Source organism: Dromaius novaehollandiae, chromosome 3, assembly GCF_036370855.1.
Source record: "Dromaius novaehollandiae isolate bDroNov1 chromosome 3, bDroNov1.hap1, whole genome shotgun sequence".
Lineage (NCBI taxonomy): Eukaryota > Metazoa > Chordata > Aves > Casuariiformes > Dromaiidae > Dromaius > Dromaius novaehollandiae.
The window spans coordinates 84,902,713-84,919,038 of NC_088100.1; the positions used below are offsets into that span (position 1 = coordinate 84,902,713).

Genomic DNA, 16,326 nt, shown 5'->3' on the forward strand with positions numbered 1-16,326 from the left:
TCTCCCAATCCTTGATTATTTTTTAATTCTTTTTAGTTTTCTCGTATAGTACAGCAGTGTATTTTCAGCTGCAAAATTTTTCATTGATGTCCAGAGATGCTGTCCTAATAAACATCCATTTTGTGTTCTCAGTTACCTGGTTTTCTGAAAAGACGAGCACTGGGGAGATGCTCAATTAACCACTTAAACAGCAGCATTGGTGAGGATGTAGGGATTTTTATTCAATGAAGGCGTTAGTATCATGGGAAATGTCACTATCCCTCTTGGTAATATATGAAGAAGGTGACATAGATTCATGAAGGAGAGAGCTGCTTGATAAAATCCAGAATGATAACATGCTTTATAGAAAGATCTAATCCACTAGTTCTGTTGTCTGCAAAAGACAAGTTAGTGGACAGAGAAATGTTTTGTGTTTTCACATAGAATGCGCTCAGGTTTCCCCTTTATATCAATGCTTTGCAATTCAGGTAGTCTGTTGCCCTCTGATCCTGCACAAATTCAAACATGGCACTGTGATAGGCTGGAGCTGCTCCAAATGACAGCACTGGTTATACTATTAATAATGTATTGTGAAGGCCCATGTCCTAGTGGAGAACTGCTATAGGGAAGTTGCACTGTTGTCCTGCTGGTTAAGGTGCTTTTGCAGGGTTGGAGGGTGACATCTAATTTAGGAACAGTCTGCGACAGTAGGGCTTCCCTTCTCCGAGGAGATTCTTTTCCAGCCTGTTTGCTCAGGTTGGGGAGTCTGAAGTTGCCTGATCAGTACACTGAAATGTTTCCCTTGCTAATGATATTGCATAAAAAATAAACTCTTGTTCTCTTGTTTTTCCTAATTCCTCTCATTCTTTTCAGCAGTGCATTGGAAGATTGCCCTTGATGCGCAAATGGGTGTGCAATTATGAACATTCCTACCCCCTTGTTCTAAATATTTAATTCATTTAAACTATTTATCAGTGAGGTTTATGTTGGAAGCAGAGGTACTTTACAAGTTCGAGCATTACACTGCACAAAATGCCATCCAGATCTGAAACTTTTTATCTGTAACTTTTGTTAAACCCAGATATTTGAATAATATGCACTCAATCTGCAAGAACTTTTCTTTTTATTATTAATCATTTGTATGTTTAAGTGCAGGCTTTTACGACCAGAATCTTTTATAATAATTTTTAATACTGGTTACATCACATACATAATTTACAATTACCTGTATTATGATAGGCCTCTCAGTTGTGGATCAGGATTCCATTGTTGAAGAATTTGTGCAAACATTTTGAGGCTTCTGAGCAATTTAATTCTGATGTTATTTGTTCACCTTTCAGGATCCTTACCATGGTACAATAGTACTAGCCACTGTCAAAGGAGATGTACATGATATTGGCAAGAACATTGTGGGAGTTGTTCTGGGCTGTAACAACTTCAGGTAAAGAGATGAACAGTTGTGTTCCTGGTTACTGGCATAATGTGTAAGGCTAGCTAATGTATAAAGCTACCTAAGTAGTAGGTGAGCCTAGCTGCAGCTGTGGTGATGGCAGCAGATGAGAGGTGGACATTTCTTGGTTGCTGTCTTCCTCTGTTCCCGTAGTTGTGACTGGGAACACTGATCGTACCAGCTATTACTAATGAGGAGGCAAGAGGGAATAGAGCCTTCTTTAATAGCCTTTTTCCTAATAAATTGGTATCTGAGATGAATAAAGTTCAACATTAACTGAAACATAGATGAGATCAATTTTTGTATTTAAGAAAACAGGACAATTGCAGCAGGCAAGACTGTCTGTGCATAATGTTGTGTGCTGGAAAAAAGGAAGTCTTACTTGTAAGATTCTAGTGAACCTTTTGGTATGTCTTTCAAGCTGTTTGCTAACTAAGGTTTTAAAAACTTATTAGGGATTTTTTTTCTTTTTAAGTAAAGGATGAGATGCTAGTCCAGAGTCTCCGAAAGACTTTAAGAAAAGTCAGCTCTTTCCAGGCCTGTATGGCTGCTGCAGAGTTGGCAGCAGTGATGGAGTGGTTACATTTCCATCAAAACCCTTCATCAGGGGTCTGTCAAATGTTGCTCAGAGTTGAATCTGCTTTGGAGTTGCATCTTGTCTCATCAACCATCTTTTTTTTGTTGTTGATGGTGTTCTTTTTGACTGTGTGGCTATAACTTATTCTAAAGAAGAGTCAAAGTCATCTCTTCATTTAAGCAAAAGTGTTGAAGCCAGTAACAGTGCTGTGTATACGCTATATATTCCATTTCAGTGTTGCTTTAACTTCTGTTGATTATTTCAGGAGGCTTTGAGCTTTATTTAGAATGAACCACTTAGAAAACACCATGGCTTCAGTTCAGTGTCACCATGAGTAGGAGTGAAGCTGAGTGAAGACAGCAGGCTGGGGTGCCTCCCTTGAAAAAACAAACAAATAGAAACCCTGGCAGCAGCTAGGGATAATAGGAATAGAATGCTAGTGAGGACAGTGCAGTGCCTCATTTCACAAAATGTGGGCCTTAATAATAAAAGAATACTTAATATAAATCAGCTTATATTCCTGACATAAGGTATGATGTCCACATCCTATCTAAACCTTTTAGTATTGCCCAACTGACTTCAGAAATAACATGAAAAAGTAATATAAAAAATTATTTTAGATAATGTAAAATTTTTTTTGATATTATATCATCTAAAATTCTAGTGTGCTTGAAAATTTTTCCAGACCTAGACGTTGTCTCCTACATTAAAATTGCTATCAAAAGTCTTAAAATCAAGATTTTTTGTTTTGTTTTTCTTAGCTTCAATATTAGGTCAGTCATTTATAGTAAGAACAATGTTTGCCCTTTAACAGAAATATTTGACTCCTTTTTAAAAAATACTGTGTCATCTCACTTCTTTTCACAGAGTTATTGATTTAGGAGTCATGACTCCATGTGATAAGATATTGAGAGCTGCTGTTGAAAACAAAGCAGGTATAGAGAGATTTCATTAGTACTCCTGAACTGCTTGATTTTTAAACCCCACTTGCATTTTTTTGCTACTTATTGCATTCCTATGCTGTCTATGATTTGGTCAGACTACCTTCAAATAAATCAGAACTTGTACATTAACAACAGTAATTATTTAGTGTTTGGCACTTTTGTGAAACTTACCCAAGGAACTGAAAACATTTGTTACAAGGACAAGTCCAAGAGAGATGTTTTAGTTATTTGTTTTACAGATGAATAAATGGAGACTTAGAAAGGTTAAGTAGCTTTATATTGAGTCTTAAATCCGTAAAATAACTTGACATTCAGTCTTCCAAACCAGTGATTACGAAAAGCAGGATGGATTGTTCTAAAAAAAACAATGAACTTTCTTTCTGACCCAAATTACAGTTGCTTTCAAATTGTCTCTTGCATCTTGGAAGAGGTGAATTGTGTAGAAGTCTGAAAGTGTTTGCTGACCATTTTTAAGAGCAGGGCCTAGAATTATTTTTTCTTATTTCATGTCTCAATGAAATTCCTAATCTTAAATACCTTGGCTAGAAATTAGGTTTTTGGGTTTTTTTTTTTTAATCTCTTACACTCTGAGTTACCTCAGTTTCAATAAAGCAACAAACCTCAGGTGTGAAGCATGATAATCAGAAGTACTGTATATTTCTGGCTGAAACTAGAGCAGTAGGTGCTCAGCAGCTGTGAAGACTGGGGGTTTGGAACCACCTTCATCCTTGGAAATCTTTTACTTTCTAATTAGGCCAAACCTAGCATACAGCTTAGTGGTTACCATGCTGTTATCTCACTATGTAGTGTCTGATACATGAAGCTAGAAATGAAACATTTTCTGTAATAATTTTTATATCTTTCTAGAGTGGATTTGCTAAATCTTTTTTGTGTGTGCTTGTAAATTTGCGATAGATATAATTGGCCTGTCTGGTCTCATCACCCCTTCTTTGGATGAAATGATTTTTGTCGCCATGGAAATGGAGAGATTAGCAATAAAGATTCCATTGCTGATTGGAGGAGCAACTACTTCTAAGTAAGATGTCTGGGTTGGGAAGATGGGAAAACATGTATGAAAATACTGGGAAGAAAGGAACTTTATAGCCATTTCTTTCCCCCTTTCCCTCCTTTTCCCCCAAAACAGTTATTGTTACGCATCTGCTTAAGACTGATAATGTTATTTCTTATGTTAGAGGTGCTGGATTATAGTGGTAGAATGTAATTGGGAGACAACTAATAATGGGCACGTTAAACATTCCGTTTGTGCAAGTGTTATATGTGCTGACCTTAATCTTTCTGTCTAGAAGTTCACAGGCATATGCATATGAATAGAGCCCTGTTCTTCTAAGGGGTCGAACAGTCTGGTTTCAATTCACCAGTGAATAGGCATGGTTTTTAGCCTAGAAATGGTACTGTTGACATCAGGCAGCTATCTATCTTTAGGAAAGGTAATGTAATTTCCTGGGTCATTGTTCAGCACTTAGAGATGCTGAAGCCCCCAGTCCTGCTCAGGCAGGCTGACAGGGAACATGTTCTAGTTGCGTGCCTTGAAGTAGTTACATTTTTGCACTTGATAGACTGAGCTTTTCTGTTGAGATCTAATTTTCTCAGATCCATTCAAATGAAATAATACAGGTGCTATGATGTACCGAAGAACAGTGTTGACAGCTGGCTGACACCTAGTGTTAGCCTTACCACAAATGTGTTTTGGGCATGTGTAAAGGCCTTGGGTCACACTTTGCTAACTGGTTCAAGTCCAATATGTTTGAGTAGGTAACAGCTCAGGAGATTGTGGAGGTCATTTCTTGCATAACTAAAAGTTATTAGTGGTGGTCATTTCTTTACCAGAGCAGTGCATGTTCTGATCAGAACCAGTAGGTCCATGAATTCTGTAGTTTCGGCCTTAGCAAGCTACTTTAAAACTAATATAAAAGTTAGCGTTTGAAGTTAACATAACTTGACAGATAGTGAATAGTAGGATTATTGTCTGTCTTTATTAGTTCTGTAGTTATAATGCAAGGTTAACTGTATCCTTTTTCTCCTTTTTTATGGGAGTCTCTTCTCCTGTAGCTTTGATACTTTGAGAACAAACATGGAATTTTTCTCTGCAAAAAAGCTTTATTCTAAGTGGACAGCTTAGGAGGGCCCCTTCTTCATATCTTTTTAGCGTTTGTACATTGGACATTGTGTCCTAATAACCAATGTCACACAGTTTTGTAGACTTCTTGGAGATGAATGTAACCAACAGCAAGGCAACATAAGTTTTATTCTTGAATATTGAGATTATTGAATAATATATGTATAATTTTATTTACATAAATAATATTTTTTCATGTGAACTGTATATAAACATATACACATGCATCTGCCCAGATAAATACAATTTCTGTGAAATACATGTAAAGAAAAGGTATTCTTTATGGCATCCTGGATAGATAAGATGCATTTAATTTTGCTTTTTTTCATAATCTTATGTTTAACCACACATGCGCATTCTGAAAGCTTGTATACATGTTAGATGGTTCTTCATTAGCAATGTCTACACTTATTCTCCATAATGAATAGATCTCATTCTTTGCAATGAGTGGACCATAAATACTTGGAAAGGGGGTCAGTGAGGTTAGTTTGAAAGAGAGAGGCTGGATGCTGCCTACAGAATGTATGTAATTGAGTTTCTTCTTAAGTTACTATGATGTTTGCATTATTACTCTACTGCTTTGGTAAATTCAGATGCTGACAAATAATGGTGACAGTCTTGTCGTGGTAGTATTTAATGAAAGCTATTTTTTATAAATGATACAGTGCCCCTGTAGGACCATGCCCTGTTTGTTCCTTTTTCTGCTCCTATCAAAATGGAAGATACAGTATCTTGTTTGTAATGAATGGATCTGCTAAGATCAAAAGTGCCTTGTCAAGAAACAAATTAAGAAGATCCTAAGCAGTTGCTTACACAGCTATGTTGCACTGTGATCAGTAACTTCTATGCCCAAATGCTTTAAATATTTGACAGAACTTGAAGAAAAAGGACATCTTACCTTCGCTGTGGAAGATCACATCCTGTGTTCTGATTTAAATCAGTCAGAAAATGGGGTTTGACCTTAGGACTCAAGAAAGCAAACGGAGCTTTTGTCTGCAAGATCATCATTGCTGCACTTACTTGCACATAGTTTGCCAGGACTGTGAGCAATGGAGGTAGTCAGCTGCATTTTGTATGTTAGCTTAGGCTTCAGTTAGGACTCCAAACTTTGATCAACAAAGCAATATAATAGGGAAGTGATTCTTCATTATATGCTGAAGTACTTTGATGAGGTTGGGATATGAGTAAATATTTAATACTTAGATGAGCTGGGAATTTTTTTTAATGCATATGACATGACTGGCCTAAGAGGAACAAGTTTTTCTGTTTATTGACCACTAACAGAATCCCTTCTTCAGGTGAGTAAAGAGCTTGTGCTTCTGGCTCTGAGGTAAAGGATTGAGAAACTGAAGTAATAGTCATTAGACTATGTTAATGCAAGTCTGTAAACCTAGAAACTTACATATGGGAGGGAAAAATCTAAGATGCACAAAAAAGATAAATTTCTTTAGTTGTTGGTAGGCTTAGCTTGGAACATTCTCACTGAAATTTTCTGAGTTTCAAACTAAGGAGTTGCTGACTTCCAGTCAACTGATAAGACAGTGAGGGAGGGTGAGTAAATTGGCACATTGCTTATAAAGCATTCTGATATCCTTTGAAGGAAGGTGTTTATATACCTATTGATTATAATCTGTGTTTAATCATCCATATGTAGCAGATAGATGAATTCTTTTTTTCTTTTGAAGTTCTGGTCTATCCATTAAGTCCGGATTTATCTGACTGTAGAGAGAAAGATTCTGGTGTTTTGTCTGATTGTTGTTTCAGGTGTGAAAATACTCACTCTTTTTCTTTTTCATTTAAGAACACACACAGCTGTTAAAATTGCCCCACGATATAGCGCACCTGTAATTCATGTCCTGGATGCATCCAAGAGTGTTGTGGTTGTAAGTTCTAAATTATAGTTTCTCATCTATGCAAAAATATGTGCCCTGTTTTTCTGTTGTGCCCTTCATCCTTTCATCTAAGGCTTTTCAGCAGAAAACTGAAGAGGCACTACAGAGACCACGGTTTCCAAACTACTGTTGCTTGAGTTAACTTTTGCTGTCGCTTGGTTATTTCATCAGACTTATTTTAGGTATTGTCATTGAGTACCTTTATTTAAATGCCCATTTCTCCAGTGACAGTGACGTGATTCATTTTGAGGCCTTTATTGTAGTTTTCATAGTCAGGAGTGATGTGGTTTGGTGACATTTCCTGATATTTATTCTCTAATCTTTTTATTTCTGAAGTTAGTGATATGTCAATAAAAAAATGTTAGTGCTGTGAAATGGCTGACTGGAGTTTTCTGTGATAGATGATCTCTCTCTTAGATGAATGGGTAGTCTTAGCTGGCAAATACCTAGTGGAAAGAACTAAGTCAAGCTGTGATATTGTTTCTAAGAGTATTCAGGCTTTAAAGTTCTGGGGTATCTTCCTCTCAGATCTTTCCAGAGCCAGATTGGTCTCTCTTAATACTACCTGTGTAGCAGGGCAGTACTTCCAGCAATAATCATATTCTTAAACGTGCTTTAAGTCTAGTTTGCAGATTAGTGGTGAGGCTGAGTTTAGCATTGTCAAGTTTAATTATAAGGTTCTTGAAAACTAGAGTTTGGAAGACTGATGGCTTAGTCTGAAGTTCGTGCTCTGTCCTCTGTATTCCATGTTACAGTATCTATCTAGTGCTTTCTCTTTGCTTTTTTCAGTGCTCCCAGCTCCTAGATGAAAGTTTAAAGGATGACTTCTTTGAAGAAATATTAGAGGAATATGAAGAAATTAGGCAAGAACACTACGAGTCTCTCAAGGTACAAATATGATTGATTTAGCTTCTTTTCTTATCTGGAGTGGTTGCTACATTATTAACTCTCATTTTCAGTCCTTACTAATGACTTTCAGGTCTATTTGTACTGATTTAAAATATACAGTAGAATTGATTGAAAACTTGCAGAAGTGAATATGAAATCAAATTTTCTAGCCGATAAGGGAAAATTCTGCCTGACCATCATAATATTCTTGGGAAAGTCTTAATTATCTTCAGTGGACAATCAGTGGTATTCAGGACATGTTTATGGGGCTGGCTGTCATGCCGACCTACAGGAGACCCGTGCTGTCCTAGAGCAGTAGCTGGAAGCAGAGATACACGGGTAACTAAAATGGTAGTGGTTACCTACAGTGGTAGCTGAGCCATACTCTATTGGATGTTTTACAACACCATGTTTTTGTGATATGTTCATGTTGCCTAGGTTAGGGACCTAAGCAATCTTGAAATAATTGATGTTCCAATTTCAGGACAATTAAGAGGAAGCAATGAAACATGGAGATGGACTGTGCAGACTAACAGTAGGATCAAAATAACAAATTACTCCTTTTAGGCCTTCTCTGTAAAGAAACCCAGAAGCCAACTGAAAGTCATCTAGCTCTTATATGGTCTCTTGATAAAGAAAGATAAAGCAGGAGGCCTCTTGCTGTGAACATTTTGCCCTTCCAAGCTTAGGACTGTCTTTGGGCAGGGAACCCGTTCACCAGGCTGAGATCAGTGAGGGCAGCATTCTCCGTAAGCAGAGATCAGCAGCGAATTCATGGACCCTGCTGAAGTTGCTGTGAATTTTTCATGGGTTTCAGCAGAGCCAGTGATTTGCCTAGAGGCATGCTGATGTCAGTGGTGGTATTACCACTGCAGTCACAAGCTTTCTGCAAAAATTAGGACAGCATCTTGCTGTACCTCTGTGTTCATGTAATTTGAAGTAGTAAAAGAACTTATGGTGTAGTTCAGAGGAACAAGAAATCTTGTGGGCAAGTTCTTTTAAAAGTATGCAGGAAAAGATAATGGTATAGTATAGCTAGTTTGTTGTGATTTCACTTTACCCATGTGAACTGGGAGTTGATGGAACTGAGGTGTGTCCCAAAGACTGCTTTGAGTAAATCCGTACAACAACCTCAATGTTTACAGTTTATCTGAAAGATAAGAGGCTCTGTAAAAGTATCCTTTATGTCCATACAGGAAAGAAGATATTTGTCTCTACAGCAAGCTAGGAGAAAATGTTTCCATAATGACTGGCTATCAGGCCATCAACCGGGTCAGTTTGTGTGTTGTCATTTTGTTTTGTTTTGTTTTTTTAATTGAATTATGCTTCATTAAACTTTAGGATATAGTAGCGTTTTGTGAGGAAATGTATGACAACTTGAAAAAAATGTTGTCTGTTTGGCCAGGGTTTTTTTGTTGCATAAATTGGATGTTGCTGTCCTGTTTCTGCTCCATGTTTCTATCAATATATTCAAAAAAATTAGTCAATCTTTAACAAAAAATTGGGGAGGGACCCCAAACAGCAGGTTACCCATAACACTGTATGATCAAAGATAAGTTTAATACCTGCTTTCTGAAAGAATGTTGAGCTAGATCATTATATTGTGAACCTTGTTAGTCCACATTTAAAAACAAAAGTCATGACATAATGTTTGTATCAAATTCCACCTTAAAATTGAAGGGAGGAAGAGTTAAAGGCTTTTTCTACCCCTCTCTCTACTTGTTTCTGTACCAGTTTGTTTCAATTTGAATTTTTTTAAATGCTAGAAATCAGAAGTATAAACAGCATTCCACAAGAAGTCATATCTTGCAGTGACATTAACACTTCTCTGCTTTCTGTGATTTCATTTAGAAGACTCCAAAGAATGCTAATTTTCAATAGCTCATCTTAGTAAAGTTCCTGTTATAAAGTAGCAGAAAACATAGATGAAACGCATGCAGAGCTTGTGGCCACATCATGACATGGGTGCATGTCTCTTTCTCACTTGTGCATATGCATCCTATGAAGTGTGTGGCAGTGGCAAAACCTCTTAGAAAATTCATATTAGTTGCCAGAATTATTCTAGAATAGCATAGCATGTAGTATGTCTGTGTATAGAAAGCAAGATTTATGAGTGTCACGTGCATGTAAAATCTGTTAGATATGGACAAGTTGTGTTGTTTTCTCTGGTCTTCTGTTAAATATTTTGGCCAATGAAATAAGTTGAGAAATCCAACAGCTAATTTATCTATATGAATGAGTAAAAGGCCTTAATTTTTGTATTTTGGTTATTTTTATGCTTAGTCAATATATCACATTATAATTGTAGAGTATGGTATCACATGGGAAGAGTATGTCAGTGAGAATTCTAAGGCAGTACTTTGGAAGAAGTCATTTGTAGTGGTGGAGGTTGGTGAGCATTGGTTATACTGCACATATAAGAATAATATTCAATTATTTCCTTCATGTCAGATTGTACTTCTGATTCCTACAGTTAAACCAAAATTCATCGGCACAAAAGTCTTTGAAGATTATGACCTGGAGAGATTGATAGAGTACATTGACTGGAAGCCTTTCTTTGATGTCTGGCAACTTAGGGGAAAGTATCCCAACCGAGGTTTCCCAAAAATCTTTAATGATAAAACTGTAGGTAAGTATTCAAATTGTGTTTACCTCATGTAAATAATCCTAACAGACATGACAGGCTGCATTAAAATTCGGAATGTTTTGAAATACATAGGAATAGTAAAAAATACCGGGAAACTTAAGTTTCACTTAGATCTTCTGCATAAAGCAACACTGACTGAAGGAAGTGTTGGGATGCGAGACTGAAAAATAATGGAGAAAACTGTTTAGTTATCTTTTTTGGAGTTAACCTGGATGCCAAAACACAGGGAGCTATTTTAATGACAGAAGATGGCAACAGAGCACCTAATAGGTCTGTATCCCTGTTGTGGGTGAAGATGACAAGAAGGCTCTGTCTCCTTTTGAAACTACCCAGTAGGCCTTGGAATACATGATGAAACTGAAAGCATGATACTGAAGTTAGTGTTCTGATCTGCTGCGCTGTGATAATACAGGGGCACACACATTTTTCCCCTATCACTCCTCTTGTTCTGCATCTTCTGCCTCTACTAGAATGGTGCTGCTGAAACATTTATTTCAAGATATATGTTGTTACAGCTGTATAGACATAGTCATAGTGATGTCTTCTCTGTTTGCTGTAGCTGGTGGATTGTTGCAGTGATGTGAGAATTATGTGGAAAATGAATCAATCTTAAGCTCTTTTAAATGGTTGTGAAAACATGCCTTTTCTAAAGTTTTTTTTTTTTTTGGTAGGTGAAGAAGCAAAGAGAGTTTATAACGATGCTCAAAATCTGCTGAAAACATTGATTAATCAAAAGAAATTACAAGCCAGGGGCGTGGTTGGATTCTGGCCAGCTCAAAGTGTTCAAGATGATATCCATTTATATGCCGTAGAAGATGCAGTAGGATGTATGGAACCAATAGCAAAATTTTATGGTTTGAGGCAACAGGTATAATGAAAGAATATTTGTTATTTAAAGTAAAAATTTTTGTCATGAATTGCAAGAATGGAACAAAAGGGTCCTATTAAAATCTGTGCAGAAAATGCTTGCTGTTATCTGACTTCATTCATTATCTGTTGCCATTTCTTTCTCTTTTAGTAATAGTAAGATCTTGTTAGCAATGACCCAAGCCTAATATTTGTACAGAAAGCTTAACAGAGTTGGCATCCTCAAATACGACCTGTGTTTTCTGTCTCCATTTTAATATTTGAGGTGTCCTAAAGCACTCTGCTCTGTAAAATTCATCACATAGATCCTGTGTGCTAAATTAGAACCTAATGAACCTAAATTCTCTAATAATATGCTTGGATTCTGCCTTACATGAGAAATTCTGCTGGAATGTGTTAAAGCTTAAAAAATATTTATAATGCATGGAAAATAAAGCTCAATGAAGATAAGAGTTTCTGGTAGTCTTAATTTTTATGTAAAATTCCCCATATCAAGTGGCAGTTTAGAATTATTTTGTTGGCTGGTAAGCATGATTGAGAGAATCACTGTTGTAAGTATTGATACTTCAGTCATACTTATTTAGATTGGAATGTATCTTGATAGGTTGAGCAACATTTAAAAGATGTTATGCCTCTCCTTCTCCCCCAAATTCTGATTTATAGTTTACGTATTCAGAGTCATCAAACGTAGCAGAAACAAATTTAAGATACCTCAGTTTTTGGAGTACAGTGTTCTGTGAGGACAACCCTATGTCAATATTGCAGAATTGTAGTAAAAAATGCATGGCTTCAAGGTTATCTGTTCCTGTTCGTTGCATGGATATAGCTCTAGTGTCCCTTGACAATCCATGACAGATGTTTATATAAACCGTTCTCACAAACATCCAGGGAGGGCTGTCTTAAAACTCCTCCTGGTAGCTTGTTTCAGGGCTTTATGACCTAGTTAAAAGTTTTGATATCCCATCTAAATCATTTTTTATTACAGTTTCTTTTCTTGGCCTTTTCCCAGTGCTCTCCCATGGAGAATATCTGATTTGACATTCTTTTTATAGTGTTTTTTACGTATTGGAATATTGTTACTTTCCTTTTTCCATGTTCTTTTCATGTAATTTATTCCCCATTCTTCAGGTTTTCTCAAAGGTTAAGGTCATGAAACTCTTGCTTTTGTGGGTACCATTCTGGACTCCGTCTGTTTTATCTGCATCTCTTTCAGTCCTGCGCACACAGTAATTCACTGGAGTGAAGTAGAAGAGAGTAATTGTCTCTTTCTCCTTACATAAAACATTTCTTTCGGTACACAGGGTTCTCTCCGTGACACTAGCAAGGAGTTGATGTAAATCTAAAATTTGTAGATGCATTTAATATTTTTTTAATTATGATCATTAAAAGGGAACTTCAAAATTAGTATTGAGATCATCTGTGTGGAAAAAGCTTTCATATTTCTTCACTTTTATGATACTCTCTACAGCCTATTTGGTTATAGAACAAGGCAAACAGTTGATCATTTTCCTCTCTTTATTTTTTGTTATTATTTTTTAATAGCAGTAGGGAACTGGGTAAAAAGTGGTGTTAATGCCAGAATGTTGTTGTAGAATAAGAAAACTTGGTGGAGAATCTTGTGAATCAAGTGATACGCATGAAATAGCTTTTATCTCCTTGTAAGTTGGGTAGATTTCAAAAGCTGTACCACTCTTTAAATAGCAGTCCTGTTCCTATAGTGAATATACTAATTTGATGCCCAACTGTCAAACTTTGTTTTAGATGCTCTTTCCAGCATTCAGTCAACTCTTTCTCTTTTCCTCTTTTTCTGTTTTGGGAGAGGCCTCAGCGAGCAGGATATTCCCTTTTTGCATAACCCCCCTTGAACCTTGCTTGGGTTTCACCTTTTCAGTGGTGATAGGTACATTTTGTTTGTGTTAGTGTGTGGTTAGTGTAAACATAGAGTTTGGGGTATCATTTTGTCTGGACTGCTGAGCATGCAGTACGTAGCTCATGAAATTATGAGTGTTTCTAAACTCTCAGAAACATTCTAAAGTGCTAGAGTTGTTGAAGAATTCTGCAGTTTGCGTAACTGGGATGCAAGCTATCAGTCCTCGGTTTTGGTAACAAATGTGGAATTGGTGAGTGCTAGAAGTGGAAAACTCCTCTTCCTTAGTGGCTGGTGAAAGTATGTTCCTCATTATTCTGCACACAAAGCATTACAAAAACTGTTAAAGCTTGCTAGCTGTAGAGGCAAAACGTCTCTCCATGTCTGTTCAGCGCAGCACCTCTTTCCTTTGACATTTTGTTCTTCAGTGATCCAAACACCCTTAGAGGAGGAGAGGTGTTTTTCATCTAATTCAAGCACAGGAAAGACATCATGTCTCAAATACTAATGCTTTGTCAGAAGTGGGTTATGTCTGTTAATCTTAAAAAGACTACTCTTTAGATCAATAGTGATTAATGTTTTTTAAAATGTTCTGATTTATTGCATTATTTTTGTTATTTTAGGCTGAAAAGGACTCTGCCTGCACAGATCCCTATTACTGCCTCTCTGACTTCATAGCACCGCTAGATTCTGGCATTTGTGACTACTTAGGCCTGTTTGCTGTGGCCTGCTTTGGAGTAGACGAGCTGTGCAATGAATTTAGGAAGCAGGATGATGAGTACAACATCATAATGGTAAAGGCTCTTGGAGACCGGTTAGCAGAGGTATGAGGTTTTATCATATATCTCTGTGTAAGTTTTCTCTGACCTCTGTGTAAGTTTTCTCTGACTCTGTTTGACAAGTTGCTGTTTCAAGTTCTAGACTGTTGTCTGTGAGGTATGCTCTGCATTAAATCTGAAAGTGAACTGCTTCTATTGAACTTGTCTTGAGAGGAGAGTCGTCTTCTGAGCCTGAGGGGAGTCTGCTATCCATATCTTCCAGTTGCAAACACATCTCCCAGTTCTTTATGTGGGTTTTTATAGAATTTAGTAGATTTTAAAACAAGACAATTTAAAAAGATCTTTAAAGCTTGCTTTATTTAAATGAGAGACAATGTTTGGACCTAGGTGTGACCCACTGGTTATATACTTGAATTGCAGACAGGCCTCCATCTTACTTTAATGGTAGCCATGCAGATGTATCCAGGCTACAAGCCTTTGACTTAACATGTCTTAGGCATAGACAGAGGTGCTCATAAAGCTGTAGCTGAAGTGACTTAAAAATTCTCTGTCCATGCATCTCCCCAACCCCTCCTGCCCTGACTGACAGCCCCGTGCTTACACCTAAGTAATCATATTACAACTTACAGCAACTCAAGTGTAAAGTGAACAAGGTTAACACAGGGTTAGCTTGAGTCGTGTATCTTTAGCTATAACAGAGTTTCAGAAATTATTATTTGATGCCATCCGAACACATTTACTGAAGAGGGAATTTGTCCTGAATGCAGCCATTGCTGGCAAAATTCTCGTGTAAGCTGTAGGAGCAGATAAGAAAAGCTATAGCCCACTTTCAGCTAGAGGAAAGCTCCTCTGCTAAAAAGAACAGTGGTGCTTATTTACATCTGATACTAGCATGGATGCAACAATGATCTGGCCTCCCATAGCTAGAACTGGAGGAGATGCCCAAAATAGTCAGCACCTAATGTCTTCGGTGCTATAGTGATATATCATCATCACATGCTAATATACTTCATCTTTTCCTGTTACTGCCCACATCTTTACATCTTCAAGCAGGTATGATTTTAAAGCAGGACAACCAAAAAACTCAGTCTACCAAAAAGAGAAATATCTAAAACACCTGAATAGGAAAAGTAAGTTGTATATGAATTTAAATTTAATCCAATTTCTCACCTATAATAAGATCCCCCCTTAAAAAATAAAAGGGGGGCAGGGAGAAAGTCTCTGTCTTTGTTCATCTTAATTAAATGGCTGTTGCATTTTGATTGCATCTCCACATACATCTCCACAAATTAAAAGAATCTTTGCACTCTCTGAAAAGGCATTTGCTGAGGAGCTCCATGAAAGGGTTCGAAGGGAATTCTGGGCTTACTGCAGTAGTGAGCAGCTAGATGTCTCAGACCTGCGCAGAATTAAATATGAGGGGATTCGTCCTGCCCCTGGATATCCAAGCCAGCCAGACCATACAGAAAAACTCACCATGTGGAAACTTGCAAATGTTGAGGAAACAACAGGTACTTCTGTATATTTTTCTAAGATCCTTTGGCTTTTATTTATTTATTTATTTAATTTTTAAAGCAAATTAAAGATTGAAATGCTAGCAAGACAATGACATGGGAAGTGCAGAGCTACATAAAATATAAAACTAAAGCAGTTCTGGGAATTGCTGTCTTTCCCTTTTCATTGCCATTTTTATTTTGCTTCATTCAAGGAAGAGTTTGCAAAATACTGCCAGTGCTGTTGATGAAGGAGATATGTCCCTAATTAGCAGATTGCATGCAAACAGGGTTCTGCACAAAAAGAAAATTTCTAGCATCCGTATGGCTGCAAGAAGACATTCCAGATATAAATGGAATAAAAGCCAATTCATCAGTGTCTTTCCTGGACCACAGAAACCTTGAGATGGTAACTCTTAAAAAGGAACAAATTATTTTGTTTGTTTTCCTCTGATATTTTAAATGTCAGCTACTTCACTGCTAATTCCACAATCTCAGAATACCTTCCTATGTTTCAAAGCTCTAGCTACCCTTCTCAGTTGCCAAAGTGTCCAAGTTTTTCCCCTCAAACAAATTCTAAGTTACTCTACAGTAACCCTATAATGAAAGTCTACAATACACGTAAAGCTGTGCCTATTTTTTGGGATAGATAACAAGTGGAAATTTTTTTAAAATTTTTAGTGCAGTTGAAAGCTGCTTGGTTTTCTAGTTTGCTAGAAGCTGTTTCAGGATTTCCAGTCTGCCCAACAAAAGAGGCTCTGAATTTATGCTTGTTATCAATTCAGAGAACAAAAATGTTGTTCATT

The 16,326-nt window shown here is 37.0% G+C and overlaps 1 protein-coding gene across 6 annotated transcripts in view; it reads left to right on the plus strand.

Annotated features, from left to right (window-relative positions):
- MTR (5-methyltetrahydrofolate-homocysteine methyltransferase) overlaps nucleotides 1-16,326 on the plus strand; it is a 54,276-nt gene that overhangs the window by 36,016 nt on the left and 1,934 nt on the right. For 4 of the 6 annotated variants that reach the window (XM_026108942.2, XM_026108941.2, XM_064509348.1 and 1 more), the window contains 10 exons: nucleotides 1,320-1,420; nucleotides 2,874-2,941; nucleotides 3,866-3,986; nucleotides 6,889-6,970; nucleotides 7,769-7,867; nucleotides 9,064-9,139; nucleotides 10,341-10,496; nucleotides 11,186-11,382; nucleotides 13,872-14,072; nucleotides 15,346-15,538. In XM_026108942.2, coding sequence (XP_025964727.2) covers nucleotides 1,320-1,420; nucleotides 2,874-2,941; nucleotides 3,866-3,986; nucleotides 6,889-6,970; nucleotides 7,769-7,867; nucleotides 9,064-9,139; nucleotides 10,341-10,496; nucleotides 11,186-11,382; nucleotides 13,872-14,072; nucleotides 15,346-15,538 — 1,294 coding nt within the window. Of the gene's footprint in view, nucleotides 1-1,319; nucleotides 1,421-2,873; nucleotides 2,942-3,865; nucleotides 3,987-6,888; nucleotides 6,971-7,768; nucleotides 7,868-9,063; nucleotides 9,140-10,318; nucleotides 10,497-11,185; nucleotides 11,383-13,871; nucleotides 14,073-15,345; nucleotides 15,539-15,735; nucleotides 16,318-16,326 lie in introns of those variants that run through there. The other 2 variants (XM_064509347.1, XM_064509350.1) reach the window with 2 other exon arrangements.